Source organism: Dipteris shenzhenensis, chromosome 1, assembly GCF_047967505.1.
Source record: "Dipteris shenzhenensis isolate YYH24624 ecotype China chromosome 1, Dip_SZ_1.0, whole genome shotgun sequence".
In the NCBI taxonomy this organism is placed as follows: domain Eukaryota; kingdom Viridiplantae; phylum Streptophyta; class Polypodiopsida; order Gleicheniales; family Dipteridaceae; genus Dipteris; species Dipteris shenzhenensis.
Genome location: NC_141596.1, coordinates 69,011,839 through 69,036,336, shown reverse-complemented (window position 1 = coordinate 69,036,336; position 24,498 = coordinate 69,011,839). Strand labels below are relative to the sequence as shown.

The 24,498-nt window shown below is 45.3% G+C and overlaps 1 protein-coding gene across 1 annotated transcript in view; it reads right to left on the bottom strand.

Moving 5' to 3' along the window:
- Nucleotides 1-24,498, bottom strand: part of LOC147906286 (tRNA synthetase class I (I, L, M and V) family protein) — a 267,819-nt gene that overhangs the window by 93,502 nt on the left and 149,819 nt on the right. Inside the window, exons 18-20 of the mRNA XM_087377738.1 lie at nucleotides 24,392-24,455; nucleotides 16,175-16,263; nucleotides 15,880-16,021 (exon numbers count right to left, since the gene is read on the bottom strand). Of these exons, the coding sequence (XP_087233864.1) occupies nucleotides 15,880-16,021; nucleotides 16,175-16,263; nucleotides 24,392-24,455 (295 nt within the window). The remainder of the gene's footprint in view (nucleotides 1-15,879; nucleotides 16,022-16,174; nucleotides 16,264-24,391; nucleotides 24,456-24,498) is intronic.

The window sequence follows — 24,498 nt, the reverse complement described above, 5'->3', positions numbered from 1 at the left end:
TGTTGTAAAGCTTAGCTAATGGGCTCCATTGGAGAGCTTTTTCACTCCTTCGCCTTGCTGCCCATATGCTGTCTTTTCCCCTTTTGTTTTATGCATGGGTTGAGAGCATCAGGCCTCCTTTGTAGGTATGTATGCTTTTTGACACGCTGCTGAGACCGACTGCCATGTATGCAGCACCCTACTGGGGGAGTGATATTTCGGGGACAAAGTGGAGGAGATTTGAGATTACAGAGGTTAGCATTAGAGTCCTCTGGACGACTAGCACACAGCGGTGTTAACACGGCGGTGTGCACAGATATCCACATGGTTTGGTAGTCACGGCATTCAAATGGCCAGGCTTCCCCCTTTCAGTACAGTTTGGATGCACCACCGGAGATGATCCCACAAGATGAGATCAACCGTATCATACGGTTAGACCTGCTCTAGCGACAAACATCTAGGTCTTGGGGAGGAGAGGAGTCCTCCACCAAGATCCAGTTCTACCTTGACCACTTCCTGAAGATCTCAAAACACGGTCTTGTCTCACATGCAAAGTCTCACATGCATTGAGGGTCGCCATCGGTCAATTGCGAGTCTCATCACATCAGCTACGGATTGAGGCAGGGAGAGCTATAGGCATATGGAGAGAGCAGAGGACTTGCACACTATGCCAGATGGAGGAGATCGAGACGGAGGAGCATTTTCTATGTGTCTGCCCAGTCTATTATGAGATCCGAGGACGATATCACTACCTCTTTCAGGAGGGGCATGGCTTCGGTCTACTTTCACCGCGATCAACAGATCACAGACATTTGTTACAGACTTCTATGAATCTGACTCAGCTGCCAATGAGCCTGAGGGAGAGGAGCTTGATGAGATGACTGCATCATGGATTAGAAGTGGAAGTGCCCACCACGATAATGCCAAACAAGGAGCACACACTACACGTGCGACATGGAGAGGGACCAGAGCACACACGATCGAGGTTTGGTCTATCTCAGACCTCCTGAGAGGTGACCACCAGAGACGAGGCATCACCCTTGACGTAAACCACCAGATCCAAAGACGAGGAGACCATGCGCTCCTGCAAACTGAGAGAGAGCTCAACAGACACAGATACGAGAGCTCCTCAAATCTCATCATAGAGCCACTAGGTGACCTGGATATACGAAACCTCAGCATGTACTAGAAGTGCTAGTTCTGAGTACCTGATACTTCTCTCTTATTTTGCTTTTGCTACTCTAGTATTTTGACACTTGATTCCCTAGTTTAGCACTTTAGCTCTCAGCAAGGGTCTTAGTGGACCCTTTGCTTCAGCCCTCAGTGGCTTGTATGAGTTAATTTTTGGAGAGAGAGAGAGAGAGAGAGAGAGAGAGAGAGAGAGAGAAAGCGCTCGCAATTTTTGGGCAGGCATCCTCACCAAAAAAAAAATCCCCCTAGGATAAATGTTGTATAATGACTTCATTTCTGAAGTCCAAGGGACTAGGAGACTTTCTTTAGAGGATGAAAGTTCTCATCCCTACACCCCTTCCTCATAGGCCTAACACCATCATGTTCTGTGTTTTATCCCTTTCTTCTCTTTCTCCTTTTTCTCGGATGATCACCTCACCGTCTCCATATACATTTCATTTCCCTTCCTGTCTTGCTGCTATTTCTGGGATCATTTGCTTTCTTCACTGCTCTTGTTCCAAGATTGTGAGGTCATCATGTAAGTATATCATGTAAGTATATCTTAGTCCCCTTCAATGTTGCCCTCATTCCTATGCAGGTAGATATCTCCTCTACAGTTCTGCATTTGTTACCATTGGCCTTATTGTTGCACTCTCACACTGCCTCAAAAGTCACATTAATACCAATTTTATTGGGTGTCACCCTTTGCCAGGCCTCTGGAAAGTACATTCACAGCTTTACATAATATAATTTTATTGGTTTCACAAAAAAGTGTGTGAATCTCATGAAATTGGGAATTAGATATATACATGATGTGGTAGATGACCAAGGATATGTCTTATCTTTTCCTCAGGCCACTGCTTCCTATGCATTGGGAATGCATCATAGGTCTATATGGAAGAAAATTACTGATTTATTACATCCTTTTCCTCCTGTGGCTGACACAGACAGGCTTACGGATTGGCAATTGCAACCCTCTGCTACATGCACTCATCCTGTTCCTCTTCCTGCCTTAACCTCCATCAAAGCCTATAGGCTTCTTCAGCCTACTCCATGGATTCAGCAATATGCTAATTCTCTGTGGCATATAAGGAAGCCCCTCTCATGGTGGCGGAAGAATCTCAGGATGTTATGGAAGTGTAAAATGCCATTGAAACAAAGACTTTTTCTTTGGAGATGTATGACAGGTACATTGTCAGTGGGGGTCACAATTGCTAAACGTCGCATTGCACCATCCACATGTTTAAGATGTCAAGCTTCTTCAGAGACTGTTATTCATTTGCTTTGGCACTGCCCGTGTACTAAGATCCTCCTCAGGAGAAATTCAGATTATCTTCGGATCCGTTTCCCAAGTCACAGATTTGGAAAACATTTCTGGCTCTTTGGCAGATTTATGAAGTCTTTGTCTCAATACTCACTATTTCTCTCTTGGGTGCGATATTGGGGTTTTTGGACAATCTGGAGTGAGCATAATTTGGCATTCTTGGGTCGGCATATTCACAAGTCATATGAATCTTTCCGAGCCTCCTTGCGACAATCCTTATATGATGCCTGCCATGAGGGTGATATGGATGCTTCTTGCATAGAGCTTTTCTTTTTATGTTTCTGATCTTTGGGATACTCTCCATTTCGGAGACCTCCCATCATGTAAATTTATGATCATATAAATATATGCACTGGATATTACCCAAAAAAAAAGTGTGTGTTTTCCTTGTGTGTGTGTGTGAGAGAGAGAGAGAGAGAGAATATACAAATGGAGAGAGAGATTGGGAAGACGCGACCTTCACCCCGCCCGCTGCTGCCCCCGCCCCTCGCGCTGCCTAGGCTCCGCCCTGCCACTCCCACCCTTCTCTTCCCCGCGCCCTCCCCTCGCACCTTGGTCGCCGCCTTGCTCGCCTTGCTGCAAGCCCCCTCCGCTGGCTGAGTGCTCCCGCCTGCTGACTGGCTGCCCCCCCTGCTCCGGTTCAGCCTTGAGCCTCTCCTGGATGGCGCATCCCCAGCCTTGGCCTGCTTGTTGGTGGCTTCCTTCCCGTGGCAGTGTGGTCTTCCAGGCTGGTCTTTTGCACCCTTCTCCCTCTCCGTGGAGTAGAAAGCGTCTGGGTTGGGGGTGTTCGGGAATTTGGAGGTGTCGAGCCACTTGTGGCATGGGGCCTTGCACTTCTTCGGAGGGGAGTATCTTCGGCTTCAACCGTCTCCCTTGCCCTGGCGGTCCTCCACATTTGCACCTTCACAGCAGCAGTAGGTTCATCTTTCAGGAAGCGTCTCTCCCTTCCCGGTGGCATTTCTTTGGCGGGAGGAGGTTTGCCCTGCACTCTCCTGCTCTTCCGGAGTTAGAGTTCTCCTCGCAGCTTTGCCCTGGCGACATCGGCCATGGCCATCCCCCAGCCGTCCAGTTCGTGCCTCTCCGTGGTGGTGGTTGTGCTGCCCTCGTCCCATCAGCATCTCCTAGTCGCGAGTGGTGCACTGGAGCTGGAAAGACCTGGCCCTTGGACAACCCAGAGGGGTCGCGTCGGCTGGTGGCCTCCTTGCTTGGGTCTCCAAGCTTCTCAAGACTCAGAGTTTTTCTCGAAGATTCTTTTTCCACAGGGCGGCGGCCCTTGACTCTTTCCTCAGGGATCCCTTCTCCTTTGGCTCTACTTCTTCTTGTCGTACCAGGAGGCTCCCCATGTGGGTTAAGGCCTGCAGGTGCGTGGAGCGGGCTACTGGAGTGCGGACTCGCCCCCCGTCAGGTGGTGGTTGCTCATGCTGGCAGGTCTCTTCCTATTGGCACCCTCGGGCGGGCACGATGGACGGGAGCTCAGCGGAGGAGGGATCCATACATGCTTGGATTACGAGTATCTCCAGGATTCACTTCATCAGGGATTATTGGTCGGCCTCGATTGCTCGATGGTGACTCAGAGGAGTCATATCAGTTGATGGTTCACTGTCTCGAAGACTTTCTAGTACTTCCAGGATTCACTTCATCAGGGATCCGTAGCTTTTTTGGTTTTGCGGTTTACTGGTTTTCAGAAGACCCAGACTAGGGCTTTTGTTTTGACAGCATTTTGTAACAGTTTTATGCTTAGCCCTGTGTGGCTTGTAGTTTCGCAGGTGGGAGTTATCCCTGTGCTCCAGCATTGCTGTTGAGTCTCTTGTATTCCTTGTCTCGAAGTAATATAATTAGCCCTTCTTTTTGTGAAAAAAAAAAAAAAGAGAGAGATTGGGATGGCAAGCCCAGCCTCTCCCTTATCCATCCCTGTACCTTGCTCGCAGCCTGCTGCTGCTCCTCCGCCTTCTTCCGTACATTCTCAGTCAGCCCCCCCTGTACATGGCCCGCTGCTGCCCGTACCTTTTGTGCAGCAGCCTATGCATAGGCCACCCCCAGCCGTACCTTCTTTGCCCGTCCCCTCGGCGCTCCCCTCTGTTCTTCCGTGCAGCCTGTACGGTCGTCCATACAACCTCCCCACTTCGTACAGTTTTCTTCGTCCGTACCTACTCCCATGTCCGTACAGCCAGGTTCAATACAATCTCTTCCTGATGTCTCTTCCTCCCCTCTTCCTGCTGCTCCGACAAATGGCTCTTTCCTTTTCCCTGCTTCAACCCCCCCTTCTACCTCTGCTCCTCCTACACGTGTCTTCTTTCGGAGGAAGCGTGGTGCTTTGCCTCCCTCCACGTTGATTAAATCAACAAACCTGGATATTGCAGATGGTCCTTCGTCTTCCCTCCAGCTGAACCTTCTTCGCCAGATGTGTTTGCTTCCGTTACAGAGGTTCCTTCATCGGGTTCATCGCTTGTTTGTTCTTTGGATTCTGCCCTTCTGCTTTCCGGTCTTCGACAGGCTCAGCAGTTTGGGGTCTGTCTCTACTTTATGGGCAGGGTTTTATCTGCAGCTCAACTTCGTCGTTGGGCTGAAGTTGTAGTGGGATAGGATTGCCTTTCTTCCTTTCTCTTTCTGGGCAAAGGTTTTTATTATGCTCACTGCTCTTTGACTGATGTGGTGGAGCGACTTGTCAGTTGTGCTGGTATTCATGGGGCTGGTTTCTTTGCTTATGTGATGCCCTGGCATCTGCTTTTTGATCCGCCTGCCTCTCTTCTGAGTCACTGTCCGGTCTGGATTACCCTCAAAGCGTTGTTCTGCATCTTCTTCAGCATCTTCCTACTCTTGCAGCTTTTTTGGGGAGGCCTCTACATATTCCGAGACAAGAGTTTTTGCAGGCTACCCGAGATGTTCGCCTTTGTATTTTATGGGACATGATGCAGCCCGTGCCCTCTACTTTGGATCTTGATTTGAGATTTGCTCATCCGATGCACATCAGGCTGCAATTTGTCTCTTTTCCTACAACATGTTATCGGTGCAGGTAAGTTCGTCATTTTGCACGTGCTTGCCCTTCGGCTTCCATGACCACTCCTCCCGTTCCTTCTTCAACTGTAAAGTTTACTCTTCCTTCTCCTCCGGTTTCTGCTAAGGCTTTACTAGATAAGCCTTCTTTTACTGCTCCGAACCATTACTGGAGGAAGGTAGAAACATCACAGGTTAATCTTCCTCTTACTAAAGAAGTTCAGAATCTGGCTCCCGTTGAGCATCATCAACCTCCTCCTCCTCTAGCTATGGATGTGCCCCTTGCAGAGGGGATCATACAGGATGCTGCACATGCTCTTTGTCAGGTTGATCCTCGAAGTGAAGCTGAAATGCTGAGTCCTGCTTTATCAGATGCAGCTCTTTCATCAGAGGATACAGATGTTGATCTAGCTCCTTTGCCTCTGATGCCTATGCTAGAGTCTCCTTCAGTTCAAGATATAGAAGTGCCTTTTTTATTGGAATCTTTTCATCCCATGTTACAACAGGTTTTTGACCCTGTGATTCAGAAATGTTGGGTACCAGCCTATATCAAGAAGAATCACAAGGGCAAAAAACACCTAGTTTCTATTGATGGTGTGGTTTCATCACTGCATCAATTTTTACAAAGCAATAATTTGAAGCTGGAGGATGCTGTGTTTGATCCTCCTCCAGCTTGATATGTAACTTTTTACTTGGCTGCCTCATGACTTTTGCTCTGAGGCTTTACTTAAATTTTGTCTTGTACTTATTGGTGGGTTTTTACCTCTTTCGAGGTTTCCCACACAAAAATATAAGATTTCACTAAAAAAAAAAGTGTGTGTTTTCTTCGTGTGTGTCATGTGAGTAAGAGAGAGAGAGAGGGTTATGGCGTTTTCAAGCTTCAACAGGCCTGATTAGGGTTCCTACCCTTTCTTGGAGGTCCATCTAGGGTTCCGTACCCTCTTGGCAAGTTTTTGTATAGTCGTGTGTCCTCTGTAAGGTTTTTTTCGTACCTGTACGATTTTGTCCATACCTATACGGATTTGTGCCGTACAAGCCCGTACTTGCTGTACGACCCCTTCTCAAACTGCGTGAAGACTTTGCTGCTGTCGTCAACCCTCCTTGATCACTCGTTTTTTACAAATCAAATATTCTGCTACAAATCAAATATTTGACACTTAATGTACAGGGTTTGTGTGATGCTAGGAAATGGAAGCTAGTATGGCGGTATCTCAATAATTTGCAGCCTGATATAGTGGCTCTACAAGAGCACACTCAGCATATTTATGCAGGAGAACACTCTTTTTCAGGTGTGGTCTTTTTGAAGCATGATCTGCAACGAATTGTTGCCTTTAATGATACTCAACGAAGATGGATTGTTATGCAGTGTCTTGTTCAGGGAGAGATATTTGAATTTGAGTATTAGGTCAACCCACAACATTATGATAATCTCACTACCAAAATGTGGGTGGATTATGCTTTTATGTATTATGACCATGCCACTTTATGGTTGAGGATTTCTTTACATGAGATGCTAGATGATAGGCTGTCACAAAGAAGGCGGCTTATTGTACACAACAGTTATTTGGAGCATGATGCATACAAGGCAATGGTTTATGATGCCTATAAGGCTCTTTTGCATCAGAGTCTCATTGATCTGGATTATTCCTGGGAAGCTTTTATGCTACAGAGCAATCAGTTATTCAGGACTATGGCAAAAATTATTTGAGGGACATTGTTGCTCAGCAGAAAAATAATTGCCAATCTTTGACTCGCTCCCATGTCTTCACAGTTGCAATATTCTCACAATTGTCATGATCCAATATAATGCATGTACTCCAGAAACAAGAAAGTTTTCTTGTTTTAATCCATATTGTTTGGGGATATTTCTGATGTACTCCAGAAACAAGAAAGTTTTCTTGTTTTAATCCATATTGTTTGGGGATATTTCTGAAACATGGACTCTTCGTTCTTCAGTTTGTCAGACTGTCCACTTAGTGCACTTCTATATCCCATTGCCACGCATCCCATGCTTCCGTACATGGATCATCTAGTGGCGACAAACATGCTACATGAATTAGAGATTCCCAGAAGCAGCACTATGATTGCTCAAGCCTATGCTGGTGATTAATTTTTTCTTCCTCGGAATACATAGTGGGATCTATCCTCCCTGATGCATGCCTTATCTTTATGTGGTCTCGCCACTGGTCTTCATGTCAATTTTCAGAAATCTAAGTTGTTTCCTATGCATTCCAAAGATTGGCATTCTCTTTTATGACCGTACGAAATTGTCCAACCCAGTCACTTGGTTCGCCATCTTGGTTACCCTTTAGGTTGAATGATTAATCGTCGCCAACAGTCTGGCTGGATACTTGCAAAGCTGAAGAAAAAGCTTGCTCATATATGGCACACTATTACTCATATGCTTCAGCTTTTTCACCCATTACCATCGCTAGAGATTGAGGACCAGCTTCAGGATTGGACTCTTCATTCACTAGGGTTGACATGCCGTTCCCACATTACTGTATCTTCTTTATATAAAATTATTTTGGCCTTACCCAAGGTTTCACACAGGGCAAACCATCTTTGGCAAATGAATCGTTATGCAAAACAATGACAAAAGAGACTACGAGTGATTTGGAATTCTACAATTCCCCTTCCACAATAGGTTTGCTTGTGGAGAGTTTTGGTAGGGGTTCTTCCGTCTCAGCAGCTTTTGGCACGTAGAAATATTGTTCCGGATGTGTGCCGCAGATGTTTGGCTCCGCGGGAATCACTGCCTCATCTTCTTTGGCATTCCTCTCACACTCATGTTTTCTTGGGCTTCCTTGGGCAGCATTTGAGAACCAGATTTCCAAATGCTACTTTTGGGAAGTTTTTCTGGCTTTTTGGGATTCACCCACCTAGACAGGAGTTTATTTATTTTTCACTTGGGTTCGTTACTGGGCACTCTGGACTCTATGGAAAGACAAAAATCATAGAGTCTTTGGTGATCCTACTTTCACAACTTTCTCTTTTTTCAAGCACTCTTTGCAGCAATCTCTCTATGATTGTTTGCAAACTCATTACATAGACTCTGATGTATACTTGTCATATACTGAGATCTTCTCTTGACGTATTTTGGCACATCCCATTTTGGCATAGTTACTCTATAATATAAAGCATCAAAAATTTCACACAAAAAAAAATTTGTGAGAGGTGTTTTTCTTGCTGGGGGTTCTTCCGGCTGAGCAACTCTTGGCACGCAGACATATCGCTCTGGCTGTTTGTCGCAAATGTTTGGCTCCATGGGAATCTATGCCTCATCTTCTTTGGCATTGTCCACACACCCATGATTTTTTGGATCTCCTTAGGCAGCATTGGAGAACTAGATTTCCGAATTCTACCTTTGGGAAGTACTTCTGGCTTTTTGGGATTCACCCACGCAAACAGGGGTTTGACTTGTTTTTCATTTAATGTTTCGTTGATTGTCTACAAACTCATTAAATACACTACAATGTACACCTGTCACATAGTGAGATCTTATGTTGATGCACACTTGAGCTCCCTATTCGAGGAAAGCTACTTTGTAATATAAAGCATCTAAATTTTCACCCAAAAAAAAAAGTGTGCGCGAGTGAGTTTTGTGTGTGTGTTTGTGTGTGTCATTGGCGAGTGACGTAGTAGAGGCGATGGAGAGCTCTGCAGCCCCCGCAGCCCTGGTCGACCGTCCCTCCCCCTCTGTTCCCTCCCTGGTTTTGCCCGTACAGCCCCCTGCAGTTCTCTGTACAGCCTTCGATTCGGCCCTTCGTACAACCCTCCATACAGGTACACGTGGTGCGGACGCCCGTACCTGCTTCATCCGTACCTAATCCACCTACTCCATCCGTACCTGCAAAATCCATACAGGTTTCCCCGTCCGTACAAGCCCATACAATCTGTACAACCATCCGTACACTCTGTACGATCGTCTGTACAGGCTCCCAAAACATCTTTTGTTTTTTATGCTGCCTCTGTTCCTCCTGCTCGAGTTTTCATTCGACGGAAGCGCGGTGCTTTTCCTTCTTCATCCTCTTTCAAATCGGCAAAGCTTGATCTCACAGATGGCCCTTCTTCTTCCCTCCAACTGGATGTTCTGCGTCAGTTATGCTCAGCCTCTGTCACAGATGTTCCTTCATCGGGTTCCCCCTTTGTTTGTTCATTGGATTCTGCCCTTCTAGTTTCAGGTCTTAGACAGGCTCAGCACTTTGGAGTCTGTCTCTACTTAATGGGCAGGGTTCTTTCTGCCGCTCATCTTCATCGTTGGGCTGAAGCCGCAATGGGTCCGGATTGTATTTCCTCCTTTGTCTTTCTGGGCAAAGGATTTTATTATGCCCACATTTCTTCGACTGACGTGGTGGAGCGGCTAGTCAGTCATGCTGGTGTTCCTGGGGCTGGTTTCTTCGCTTATGTGATGCCCAGGGATCCACTTTTCGATCCTTCTGCTACCCTCCTGACTCACTGTCCGGTTTGGATTACTCTCAAAGCACTACCTGTGCCTCTTCTTCAGCATCTTCCTACTCTTGCAGCGCTTTTAGGAAGGCCTCTTCATGTTCCGCGATAGGAGTTCTTGCAAGCTTCCTGTGATGTTCGCCTTTGCGTTTTGTGGGATAGGACGCAGCCCGTGCCATCTACTCTGAATCTTGATTTGGGATTTGCCCATCCGATGCGCATCAGGCTGCATTTTACATATTTTCCCACTGGAGATGGAGAGCTCTCGAGCCCCCGCAGCCCTGATCGACACTCCGTCCCTCTCTGTTTCTATTCTGACGCAGCCCGTGCCATCTACTCTGGATCTTGATTTGGGATTTGCCCATCCGATGCGCATCAGGCTTAATTTTGCATCTTTTCCCACTGGAGATGGAGAGCTCTCGAGCCCCCGCAGCCCTGGTCGACCCTCCGTCCCTCTCTGTTTCTATTCCGTCATCCTCTATTCACCTGCTAGCCCCATCCGTACCATCCGTACAACTTCCTACTCCCTTCTCGCGCCCGTTTGTACAGTCCCAACCCTGTTTTGTTCAGTCGCTGCATTTTGCATCTTTTCCCACTGGAGATGGAGAGCTCTCAAGCCCCCGCAGCCCTGGTCAACCCTCCGTCCCCCTCTGTTTCTATTTCGTCATCCTCTATTCACCTACTAGCCCCATCCGTACCATCTGTAGAGCTTCCTACTCCCTTCTCGCGCACGTTTGTACAGTCCCAAGCGCACGTTTGTACAGTCCCAACCCTGTTTTGTTCAGTCGTGCCCTTCATATGGTCTTCTCACACAGTCCGTACAGGTCACTGCCTCTCCTGCACCCTCCATACAGCCCTCGGGACTGAGTCCTACAGCAGCTTTCCTCTCTGCCTTTTCTTTCTGCAAACCCTATCGTACGGCCATCTATACAAACAGTACGGCCGTCCGTACAGCCTGTACGGTCTCCATCTATCCCTGCGCCTCTTCTACCTTCTGTTCCGGTGTTCCAGCCCTCGGTGTCATCTTCCTCCTCCCTTCCTGCTGCTTCAACACCTGTTTCCTTTGTTTTTTCTGCCTCAGCCCCTCCTCTTTCTGCCTCTACTCCTACTACTCGTGTTTTTCTTCGGCGGAAGCATGGTGGTGTGTTTGCCTCGCCTTCAGTCAAATCGTAAAAGCTGCATGTTTCTGATGGTCCTTCTTCTTCTCTCCAGCTGGATCTTCTTCGCCAATAGTGCTCTACCTCTGTCACAAAAGCTCCTTTATCGGGTTCCCCACTTATTCGCTCCTTGGATTCTACCCTTTTGGTCTCCGGTCTTCGTCAAGCTCAGTAATTGGGAGTCTGCCTCTATTTTATGGGCAGGGTTTCATCTTCAGCTCATCTTCGTCATTGGGCTGATGTTGCAGTGGGTCCGGATTGTATCTCTTCCTTTGTCTTTATAGGCAAAGGATTTTACTATGCCCACTGCTCCTCGACTGATGTGGTAGAGCGCCTTGTCAGTCGTGCTGGTGTTCCTGGAGCGGGTTTTTTTGCTTATGTCATGCCCTGGGATCCCCTATTTGATCCGTCTGCGTCTCTTCTAACCCATTGTCCGGTTTGGATTACCCTCAAACCGCTACCTGTGCCTCTTCTTCAGCATCTACCAACTCTCGCAGCGCTTATGGGGAGGCCTCTCCATGTTCCGAGACCGGAGTTTTTGCAAGCTACCCGTGATGTTCGACTCTGTATCTTATGGGATATGATGCAACCTGTGCCATCTACTCTGGATCTTGATTTGGGCTTTGCTGATCCGATGCGCATCAGGCTACATTCTGCTTCCAAATGTGCCACCCTGCGATGCTGCTTCTTTTCCTACAACCTGTTATAGGTGTCGTCAAGTTGGTCATTTTGCACGTGCCTTCCCTTCTACTTCCATGACCACTCCTCCTGTTGCTCCTTCAGCCGCCAAGTTTACTCTACCTTCTCCTCCGGTTTCTGCTAAGGCTTTGCTGGACAAGCCTTCCTTTACTGCTCCGAAGCATTACTGGAGGAAGGTAGAAAAATCATGCGCCTCTCTTTCTCTTGCTGAAGAAGTTCAGGATCCGACTCCTATTGAGCAGCTTCAACATCCTTCCCCTCAGGATATGGATGTGCCCCTTGCAAAGGAGATTATATAGGATGATGCCCCTGCTCTTTCTTAGGTTGATCCTCAGAGTGAAGCTCAAATGCTGAGTCCTGCTTTATCAGATGCAGCTCTTTCATCGGAGGATACAACTGTTGATTTAGCCCCTTTGCCTTTGATGCATGTGCCAGAGTCTTCTTCTGTTCGATATGCAGAAGTACCTTTTTTACTGGGATCTTTTCATCCCATGTTACAACAGGTTTTTGACCCTGTAATCCAGAAAATTCGGGTACCAGCCTATATCAAGAAGAATCACAAGGGCAAAAAATAGCTTGTTTTTATTGAAGGTGTGGTTTCATCACTGCATCAATTTTTACAGAGCAATAATTTGAGGCTGGAGGATGCTATGTTTGATCCTCCTCCAGCTTCATATGTAACTTTTTACTTGGCTGTCTCATGACTTTTGCTCTGAGGCTTTACTTGTAAATTTTTTCCTTGTACTTATTGGTGGGTTTTTACCTCTTTTTAGGTTTCCCACACATAAATATAAGATTTCACTTTTTTTTTAAAAAGCGTGTGTGTGTGCACGCGCGCACAAATTATCGTCCACTTTGACATAAGATTACTTTGATGCTCCAGCCTTTTCAGCCAGTTCCTCCATTACATCTACAAGATCGTCTTCGAGGCTGGACACTTTCTTAGGTGGGCTTGTCATGCCGTCCTCTGCAATTTGACTAGGAAGGGTGAACCTGTGTATCCTCCATCGCCTCCGTACATCTTGCCCTACAAATATGCCAAGCTGCAATGCTAGCCAAAATCTCCCATGATGTGTCTACCGAGGCATGAGCCCCTCTAAAGGAGCGAAGGGAATATCCTGGAGAGAACTTGACTCCACAGAGTGTCATCATATAATGAAGCCTGAGTCTAAGTCATGTCCCTCGAAAAACACCTGCGAGCCAGTAAAAGATAACCATGCCACTGATCCCCAAGTCATGAAGAAGGGTGCTCTAACAAATATGCTAAAAATCTTCGCAACACCCTTCCAGAGCGTTGTCGCCTGTCTGCACTCACAGAGGCAATGTTGAACTGACTCAACTGCTACGTGGCATCGAGGACAAGTAGGTTCAGCCCCGAACCTGGATCTCCACAGGGTCACTGCAATCCCTCCATGAGTAGAAAGACAAAAGAAGAGAGTGATCTTTCTATTTCTGAGGGATTTCGAGAGCCTCCTCCAAGAGTTTTTTTACACCTCTGCAGAAATCGGAAAACTATCCCAATGAGGAGCTTTGGAGGGACTCCAACCTCTACTGCTAAGCTGAAATCTCCAGGCGTTTCTGACTGTGTAAAGAAAGAAGGGAATGAACTTCTCTCGGTGCCCTTCATCAATCCATTCCTACTCCCTTGGGTCCCACTGCAAGAACCTAATGGGGGAGCCACCATATAACCAGAGTCTCCAAGACCCAAGTGCCAGGAGAACAGGGTCAGGATCAAGATACCAGTGTGAGTCCGTGCCCCACTCCATGTAACTTGCAATCCTAACAGGTTCGAAGGCAACCTCCAAAAGAATATCATATGAAGATCTGAGAAGTCTGCCTCCCGACTGAACATGAAAGACAAGGGTCTCCTCATGTGCATCCTGCAAGGCAATAACCTGTAAACGAATACCCGTCCCCGTGATAGCTCACAACCAAGTGGACTCTATGATCGGCATGTCATCCATATCTATCCATTCTGTTGGTATGGTTGCCTCTATCTGCTACATCCTAACTGCACTCCCTCTGAGGTGGCCAACTAATAAGAGTTTGTGATCCTCTAGAAGCTTCCAAAAAGCCTTCCAGGCACCTACTGTGGAAGCAGGTCCCCTCTCCCATCATACCACTGCATATAATGTGACACTCCTAGTGATCTCCCATGCTCATCCAATATAGATTCATTCCACATGACTGACTACCTGTCTATTTCTTCGCGAGAGGAGGGTGTAACTCTCCAAAGAGTGTCTCTGAAGCTACCCCAAGCTTTCAGAATGGAAGCCATGAGAGAGGAAGAGGGAGATCTAAGATGGGCTGATGTAAAAATCCATCTCGAGCTGTCCATCGAATCTCCCCCATGAGAAGGTGTACAAGACTGAATGTTGTGTAAGAAAAAATCTTTCCAAGGCTCCTGTCTAAGCATCAATCCTCTCATTACAAACTTGCAGAGCAAGACCATACACTGCAAGTTCGGATCAATAATATTGAGATCTCCTTCCCCTGTGGGGAGAATGAGGGTCTCCCAAGCCACCCTGGCTACAAAATCTGAGGTGCCATCTAACCCACTCCATAGGAAGTTCCTAATAGGTCTCATGAGCTGACAGATATAACCTCTAGATCTGCACCAACATGAGCAAACGAACAAGGCAGTAGACAATAATACCCGGTTCACAACCACTACTCTGGATGCAAGGTCAAGTCAAGTAGAACTCCAAAAAATGAGTTTCCTCCTGATGCTCTCCAACAAGGGAGCAAACTGTTGTGCTGGAGAGATGCCCACCCCAACCTGGCAAAAAATTGCAGCATCATTAGGCAAAGTGGTATGTCCCCCACGCTTGAATGGCAATCCTTGCAGGTTTTGCATTCTCTAGGATACGGATATTCCAATTCCAGAACTTGGAGAGATGCGGTTAAAACGGGTCAAAGGTGGTATAACCGATTTCCAATTGCTTATTTTTGGGATTGGGAACACATAACCAAAGCGTTCTTCCCCAACCTGGCATCCTAGGTACCTGATGGAAACACCCCTCTGAATCCAAGTGGATCCTATGTCAATCTCCCAGTCTGGAGTGTCCTCGTCATTTTCCACAATGCTTGGCTTAACTTTTACCAGAAACTGCAGCATCATTAGGCAAAGTGGTATGTCCCCCACGCCAAAATCTTACTCTGTCACAGTTAATAATGTGGTTGTCTTTTTGCGGGAGCATGCTTTGAGTACAAAATGTTTGGGCATATGGCTCTGCAGTGTTCCTTGGTGTTGCATAAAATGCCCCTGGATGCCATGCCTTCTCCGGTGCAAAACACTCAGAATCCAATCGTACGCGTGAAAGCTCCTACTTGCAAAATCCACCAAGCCCCAATTCCCTAGATGGATCTAGTATGCCACATGTCTTCATTCTAGGGTACGTCTTAAATGCATCTTTTCTACCTCTCTCTTGGGATACCATTATTCACTTGCCCCTAGGCTTATTACACATTTAATGCATTTAAGACCCATAGCCTTAGATCCATCTAGTCAATGCCTTGTCATCACATCAAGGACCTTAACATTAATCCTTTTGACCCTTAACATGATGCCCAATTAATACCATACAAACATTGATCCTTTATAGGAAAATGTTCACTGACCCTTCCGAGGTCATGTTACCTCAACTTGAGCATAACATCTCCAACAAAAGAAATAAGACTTTTTGCAATTGGGCCAAAAAGGTTAGCAAAGGCAGTGCATTAAATATTCATAAAACAATATTGATTAGTCTTACATCTATAAGAACAGATACCACTGTAAGCCTCGGATGCATAGTATAGGTGGTGAGGCACTTGTCTAATGGCATCTGCATGGGTTTACATCTTTAAAACAAATACGCCCCCAATGATGTCCACTCACAAATACACCCCCAATGATGTCCACTCACAAAGACAACAGAATGAATAGTGTTATGATATAAATGAGAATATTAACTTCTTAGACAACATCAATTCACTCGATCTGAACTATTGTGCTCATTCACAAAATTACACCTACAAAAAACAGCCAAGCTCCAACTTTTTCGCATTTCTCATCAAGATGTACGAAGCACAGAAAAATTCATATGAATTAGAAATATATTTCACCTTAATATCTCCAACAGAAAGTTGATGCCCAGAAAGTTGTATATTTCCAGACTTTTCAAAACTTAGAATATCATTTTGACCCATGCCCTTCACAGCTTTCGCTACTTCTCCCATGGCCTTTCCCAATCGTTTCCCCAACAAGCTGTAGCGAAAGCAAGATCAGCTCCATTTTGACAACAAGTTTGCATGCTGCTCAATTTGCATTCTGAATTTGACACAGCAAATGCCTAGATATGCAACAAGAAGTCCTTGACATAAATTCCCAAAAAGAAATGTGAGCACATGGTAGTTATACCTATAGTCAGGTTCTGCTCGCAGAGCTGCATATTTCAAAGGATCATTACAACTAACAAGTGTCCGCACATTCAGTTCCTCCCTAACATACTGCAATCAGACAACACACAGTAAATGATTTTTCTAAATGCTAAGCCATCATATTACAGCCTGATGATCAAGGTTGATAAATGATTGACAGTAACACATTCAGTTCCTCCCTAACATACTGCAATCAGACAACACACAGTAAACGATTTTTCTAAATGTTAAGCCATCATATTACAGCCTGATGATCAAGGTCGATAAATGATTGACAGTAACAGCTTTGCAATATAGCACAAGATACCCTCACTACTTGAAACATGCAGCTAAATCAACCAACAAAAGATGAAAAAGTCACATCATAGCTAATATATTCGTGAACTAGACTGTCTAGAGTCTGTGAGATTTAGCACTACTTTCAAGGGCAAAGAAGTGTCCCTATCCCACTAAATCTTAATGGACTCATTAGACATATTTGTAAATGCTGAGAGCAACCTCAGAAAAGGCCATTGAACTAGAGTGTCTGGAGTCTATGCAATTTAACACTTCTTCAAGTCCAAGAGATGTCCGTATCCCCCTAAACTTTGAATGGACTCATTAGACAAATATTCTTAAACTGCTGAGAACAACCCCAGAAATGGCTCCCACAGAAACCCAACTTCTATTGATAAAGTCCTTAGAGACTGGACACCAAGAAAAATATAACTCCCAAATGAAGGGTACAAGATAAATATCCCCTGGCTCGTCTCGCTATATGAGGGATTACCTCGTACAAAGGGCTGAACAAATAGCCACTCCGGATACCTCCATCCGTGAAATTAAGGAAGGGGCCTGGCTCCCAGACGCTGATAAAATCTGCACCTAGCATGATCCGAATTCCCTGGAGTCTATACCATCTACCTCTGAGAGTATGAATAATATCTAGTCAAACACTGGCCATTGTCTTGGAGGCTGATGTGGTCTACTGCTCTATGGCCTGCCTGCACCTAGCCGTCCATATGTACCACAAAATGATGCTCGCTATCGACAAGCTCTGGCTCCCCATTTTTGGATTCTTCATGGCCCTTGCACCAGTGGGACCAATTGGGTTACAAGCGACCCAAAATTTCAATCTATGACTGGGCCTACCACAAGTTCAACCTGGCAGTAAAGGAGAAAGCCGAGAAGCTGAGGGAGGATGCCATTTCTATTGTCAATTTATAACGGAGGAACTCCACAATATACCTCGGTCAACCATGGTCAATCTACCCACGTACTATACACGGCAGCTATGATTGATAGAGCACCTGCTGGGATCTGCTATCTTTGAAACCAAATATTTTTTAATAGTTTGCAGAAGTCCCACAAAAAAACTAAGGCAGTGTCTAGGTGTCCACACCATCTCTGTGAAATCCAGAGAATGGATAAAGGCCAACTCCTGTCCTATCAACCTGAAGCACAAACTCCACTATATGTCCTCATATCCACAAGCATATCCTCTCTCTATAACCCAGGCCACCGCCCCAGGTCTCCACCATCTCATCCCGAATCCCAGCAAAGACTATCCTCAACGATCTCCTCCAGACGTCCAATGCCAGCAGGCAAACCCCAACGCAGTGCTCAGAAAAGGGCATTAAATTATCAGGCTTCATTCTTGAGAAATGTAAGATTGAAAGGGTGACTTGAATGTACAACCCAACTCCCAGAACCTTTTGATCTATTTCTCTCATGGAATTAACCCTTCTGAGCTAGAATCTTTTTATAAAGAAGGGCTAGAATCTTTTTATAAGCTTGAAACACTAAGAACGAGGGAAAGCCATCGACTCTGAAGTTTGAAATTTATGCAGACAATTTCAAGTTGCACAATTGCAGGTTGGACCTTCAAGAACAAAATTTAGCATCCATTCTCAAGAGCAGCACCAGGCATTCTGGATCTGTAGATGAGGCTCATAAGACAAGGACTTCTTAAGAGCAGCGGGTCCCTGCACCACCATCATCCAGTGAGGAGCAAAATCAAGTTAGTCACAGATAGAAAAAATGGTGTCTTGACAGTTATATGAATGTACATATATATACAAAGAAGTTGCTCAATGGTGAAGTTTTGCAGGGTAGACGACATTTGGCAATCCAAAAGTTGTCGCTAATTCGATGTCCACTATTCTTGATGCTTCCATTTATTGATCTCCCTGGACACTTTCAGGCCCTTTCCTGCCCTGCAAACCAAAAGATACCCTGTAGATGGGTCTTCCTGCACTACTTTTAGCAACCTTCAGAAATATTACTGCCCATCAATTACTTGAAGCATTTTTTAAATGTATTTGATGCAGATAGTTTGAGAGTCTAGGACTCCATATAAACAGGTTTCCCTCCCTTCAGTATAGCCTTGAGGCCCCTTCTGTTCTGCTCACTTACCATGAGTCTAATCAGCTCATTCAGATTGATCCAGCAGAGCTCGGGATAAGGATACACAGTATGGCCGACACCTAGTAGAGATGGGAGTAGTGCATGACTTGATCATATAACAGCCTGCTCAGATGGCCATCATCCGGAGGGCTCACTTGCTTCCCACATGGAGGGGAAACGAGCACAGTGGACTACTTGATGGGCTCCCCAACCTATGTGACGCATGTACATGACCTCACACCCCTCCCCCCCCCCCCCACTTGGCACGGACCACTCCCATTTGGCATTTGGCATATCGACCACCATACTAGCAATAGGACGGCGTCCACCAGCTCCCACATGTATTCAGATACACGTTGATCATGTGTTGGATACGTGAATGATTGCATGATCTCAAACGGCTCTCCTCAGTAAGTGAACCCATGTCCATGAAGCACTGCCCGTAAGATATTAAAGATCATAAACTCGATCGTGCCAAGATTAACTGTCGGGTCTTTGTCCTTGCAAAACAGCTCTACGGCTCTAGGTGCCTGCCGTTGCTGAAGAGGAGATGAGAACTATGTCCCCCATGTACAACCATAATTGTAGCATCAAATCAACAAGCAAGGATCCCTAGGCCGTGAATAAAAGTCATGATCTCATCGCTATAGAGCCCAAAGAGTCCTGATGTAAGCGGGCATCCTAGCTTCTCTCTGATCGTTCTCTCAATCCAATCTGGCAGGCCTCCAAGGGCACGTACTCTCCCTTTGACTGACTCATATAAACTCATCCCTCCCTAGATCATGTCTCCTAGGATCTCCATCTCCTTGAGTCTACTAATCATACGTGCTTGTGGAACTGTGTCAAAGGCCTTCCCAAATTCACAAAGCAGGTGTAGACTTTACGGGATCTCGATCTCATCTCCTCGATGACGACCCATGTAAATTGCACAAAGAGAGAGAGAGAGAAAGAAAGAAAGAAAGAAAGAAATTTTATTAAAGGTCCACGGAAGGCCATACATGGCCTATGGGACACAAAATCATCCGAAAGGAAAATACATCATCAACGATGCGCCAACTAGGTGGCCTCATCGTAATACCGCTAAGATGCCAAAAATGGCTACAAAAATCCTAGATACAAAATGAAATGAAATAGAGTACCAAAATTGCCTAGATACAAAATGTAAAATATGAAATATGAGGAACATCGTCTTCCCTAAGGGGTCTGTGATCCAAAGAAATGATGCAAGTCATGGCCATCGACCATGCCTCCTGCCATGAGAGAGAGAGAGAGAGAGAGAGAGAGTCGGTTCTCCCAAACCACGACATGTTTTTAAATTCCATTTAGAAAGTCCGACCATAAGCTTCAGAGGAAGTTTGAGCACAAATGGTGGTCGATATTGAAAGTTACAAGCGTTCCAATCGCTACAGCCATGAATCTCACAGGCACCTATAACTTTTGAGCAGAGAAGAGTTTTGTGAAACCCCATATTTGGAGGTTTGGTACTTAATAGGGTGACCTTGCTCACGAAGTTTAGTAGCTATTGGATGCGAGATGTGTGAGAAATCACAGTTGCAAACTTACTGAACTCTAGGCAGCACTAAACACAAGTTTGCAGAGATGAAGGGACTTAAACTGTTGTAAGTTGTACCTCTGACTATGGAAGGAGTTTGGATACAGGCTTTAGTCTATGGACGCGTCTCATAGGTATCTCTCATAGGTATAATCCTACAATGTTTGGTTGCATTTGAAGCTCCAATGGCAAAGTTATGCATGCTTTTGTATTTCAGGCTGCTTGCACTGAATTGTTCGTAACTCGAGGTGGCAGAAGAGTTTGCAGTGTTGTTTTGACACGTCAATTTGCCTTGATACAAGTGATCCTTGGCTGAGTTTTACCATACATGGATGCAATCTTAATGCTAAGAAGTGTGCTTACTGGATGCATTAAAATAGAGGGCCCACTATACTTCAAGTTCCTGCATCAGGGAACTTTAGCATGAGGACTGCAGATCAACAAGTATCAATCATTGACTGCAGATCAACGAGGACTGCAGATCTAGAAGTATCAATCATTGACTCACCACATGATTCTATTTTTCTGCTTGAACTTGATCTCCAAGTGATCCTTGGCTGAGTTTTACCATACATGGATGCAACTTTAATGCTAAGAAGTGTGCTTACTGGATGCATTAAAACAGAGGGCCCAATATACTTTAGCACGAGGACTGCAGATCAACAAGTATCAATCTTCCACTTAGCACATGATTCTATTTTGTTGCACGAGCCAGGCATGTCCCACATCCCCACACAAAAGCAAGCCTGGAATGCTTCGTATGGACATCCTGTCTTGAACATGGGCATGATGCATTACCTGACCATCTACAAATGGTCTCGCCAGATGGCCTTCTTTAGTTGGGCTGACCTATTTCACACACGGAGTCTCAAGTGTAGTTGAAAACCTGATTTGAAATGGTATGAAGTCTTGGCTGTGGTCCGTCTGCTGCAAAGATCTGTGCTATAACAAGGCATCATGGATCCGCATCCCCTATAGGGGAGTCCACGACAGGGCTGTTCAAAGTGAAGCACTATCTGGGAATGATCTGACATCATCATCCCAGCTAGATACATGTGCTACAAGAAGAGCAGCCCAAAAAAAGGTTTCCAAAAGGGGAAACTTATACAGAACACAAGACTGCTTCAGTCTTCCCACGGTTAGCCTCGCTGGTTTTTAATGGGAGGGGTAGAAAAGGCTACCACAACAGGGAAAGCGTCAGGGGGAGAAAAAAACTTCCTCGAACCGACGACCACAAAGGGGAGCAGAAAACCCCCTCCACCAAAGTGTCACAGCAATGGGGCCAGGGGGGGCGGGGGGGCGGGGGGGGGACAAAGAACACCCTAAAACTGCCCACACAGCACACAGCAGCCTGATGGCTGTCCAACAGAGGGCAGCAAGGCGGATGGGAACTGCAGTATTAAACGCAGAATACCTGCATACAACAGCAATTTTATGCGGGGAGAAGGGCCGATCAACGGGCTCTGACATACGTGTCTACAGGCATCAACTGGGCTCGGCAGACCTCAGTTATTGACCAGTCTAGTCGGCCACCTGAACGGCTAGTACAAGTCACCTGATCGGGTCAAATAGGTTTTACCAGGTTGGCTTCGTTAGGTGCAATGTACCTGGACCAGATCTGCTCTATACTGGTCAGTTGTGTAGCCTGCATAGTTGCAAGGCGTTTCAGAAACGGCAGATATGAAACGGGTTTGGGTATCGTAAAATGTATGATACAGGTTTCGTTCAGACTGTGAAAATATGCACAGTTACACCTAGGGTATGCATAGGGTCATACACAAAATAATGCAAATAAAGATTGTAAGTAAGTGACTCCATACATGAATGATGATACAAAAAACATACTGATCATATATCAGCATAATTTTGCATAACAACAATGCTTACAAGCTACAACTGGCCAGTGGCAGCCGAAGTCAAAAGCATAAAATGTAGATGAATAACTACTAAAAGGAGATTACATATGAAAAACAAAAATGAAACCAGATTTATCAATGATCCTCCCAGGAGCTCCTAAAGACAAATCATAATTCTAAAAAGGTCAAACTATAAAATGAAATCCAAACATTCCTATGTCTACAACTGACATATCAAAGTCAAGTCTTATCGTCACCTGCTTTTCATCCGCATCCATGCCCTCAACAGCCTATTCCTCACTGCTACTGGCACTCCTAGAAGACGACTCCTCATCAGTCTTATTTTTGCATGCTTTTCTTAAGAGCAAACCTAGGGAAAAGCAACTTCATTTGAAACAGGTTTCAAACGTATAAAACATTGACATGTTTCGTACGAGTTTCTTAAACATATGAAAGTGTTTCTATGCAACTATGCTAGCCAAGTTGGCTGAACCTGGTTGGCCAGGTCTAGGGCTGAATGCCCTATATAAAGGAGCCTCCTGCCTCAGTCCTTGCATCCACTAAAGCCTACTTCATCACCAAGGCACACGCTCATACATTCAGCAATAGCAACCTCCATCTCCCTGAGTTTCGGTACAGCATCCTTGGCTACATTTTGTTCGGCACCGGCTAAACTTTGTGGTCTACCTGGAGCCACACTTTACCATTTCCATGGACATATATAATGAGTTCTTTTTTAGGGTCGAGTTGCTGTCATATTTTCTGCATATCAGTGTTTTATATTGATTCAATTACAGCGACCTGTTGGGTGTCCTTTGAAAAGAGTTTGTGTTTGTTTTCTGCTGCGTACACGTGCAGTGACAGCCTAGATCCCTGAGAAAAATACTCGAAAACCTAACAATGCACAACTAGAGAGCATAATTGTCCAACACAAAAATTGGAGCTAAAAGCCCATCCATTGGAAAAAGGGAGTCACAATATATTTAATGCATGTCCACTGCTATGGTGATTTCAATTTCATGCTATTTCAGGCGTGCCGAAAGGATGGAAAGTATAGTAGACAGCCAACTGTGAATACGAGGCAAAACAAAGACCACCTTGTACGCACCATAAGAAAAGTTACAAATGCGACACTTACAGGGTATCTCACCAACTGCAGCAGTGCAGAGTTACATTTAATTTACTCTTCAAATGTCTCGCTTTAACCTCTTATCAACATGTTAAAAAGAATACTACACTTCTTTTGGGCGTTCTCACTCGGTATTGTAAAGCGAGATAAATAATAACACCCTTGTCTTTATGTTTGTCTCCTATTTGGAGTAAACTGTAATTGTGCCACATGTTGTGCAGCTTGTGAAAAGCTGATTTGTATTTCTGTCACAAGTCACTGAAGGGAGCTGTAAGGACATTCAGGTTGTGGGGATTAGGTTTAGCTTACAGCTGATGTCACTTTGAGACATCTACATTGTACGGCTCAGGAATTGAGGTGACTTTAATACGCGGGCGTAAGGTTGAGAATGATGTTCCTCTCCCTAGAGTCAAGACCTGAGTTCTCTGTATAAAAGCCTTGAAGTTGTAGCTTGCTCATTCGGGTTGAGTCCCTTTCACTCAGAAAGCTTCTCATGTGGATTTCATGGCTGCATTCTCACCAATTTTCTCAAAGCTCTTGAACACTGATTCATATTTCTTTCCAACAGTAGCGATTGGACGCAGACAATATTAGCACCACCAGCTAGCATCCGTATCAGTTCTTGCGTCTTTTGTTGATTGGGGGGGGGGGGCTGCTGCTGGGCTGTGGCATTTACGGACTAATCTGTTATGCTTCTTGCATTCTAGGGTATTTGCTGATTGCGAGGACCAATATCATGATGCTTTTAACTATGAGGTTTCTCCACAGTCAACTGATACTATATTGCTTGTAATTGCTCTAACTACCAGTTGCCCTGTTGCCAAGATTGAAATGAGTATGTAGTCACTCACCTATTGACTTTTTTTTAAAAAATTTGCTGAAAGGCTACGCCTGTTTGTGCCTGCAAGTGCCTAAAAAGCACTACAAAAACCCTTGATCCTGATTAAGACCTCATCCAAAAGACTGCACCTACCCACTACAGCTCGTAGCATCACCTCAGGCAATTCAAGCAAACCACTTACAACAAAGTAATTTACTCCACTGTAAAGAAACCTTAACTATCGATTATGAATTGAAGCTGCCAGAAGTTAAGATGAATTGAAGTTGCCGGCAGTTGAAGGGTTCTAGAAAGAGATGGACTAGATCCAAGGTGGGCAAGTCATTGGACCAGCATAAAGAGAAGACTTGCATTAATTTACATTATCCATTGAAAACAATAACCGACCATATTACACGCCAAGAACAAGCAACCAACCAAGGATTGTGACAGCATACCTCTCCAAGCTTGCCAGTAATATCATCAAGGAAATCGTTATCAGGATGGACCACAACCATTTCTCTGAATCAGGCAGGATAACATTAAGGTTATCAGATTGCACCCT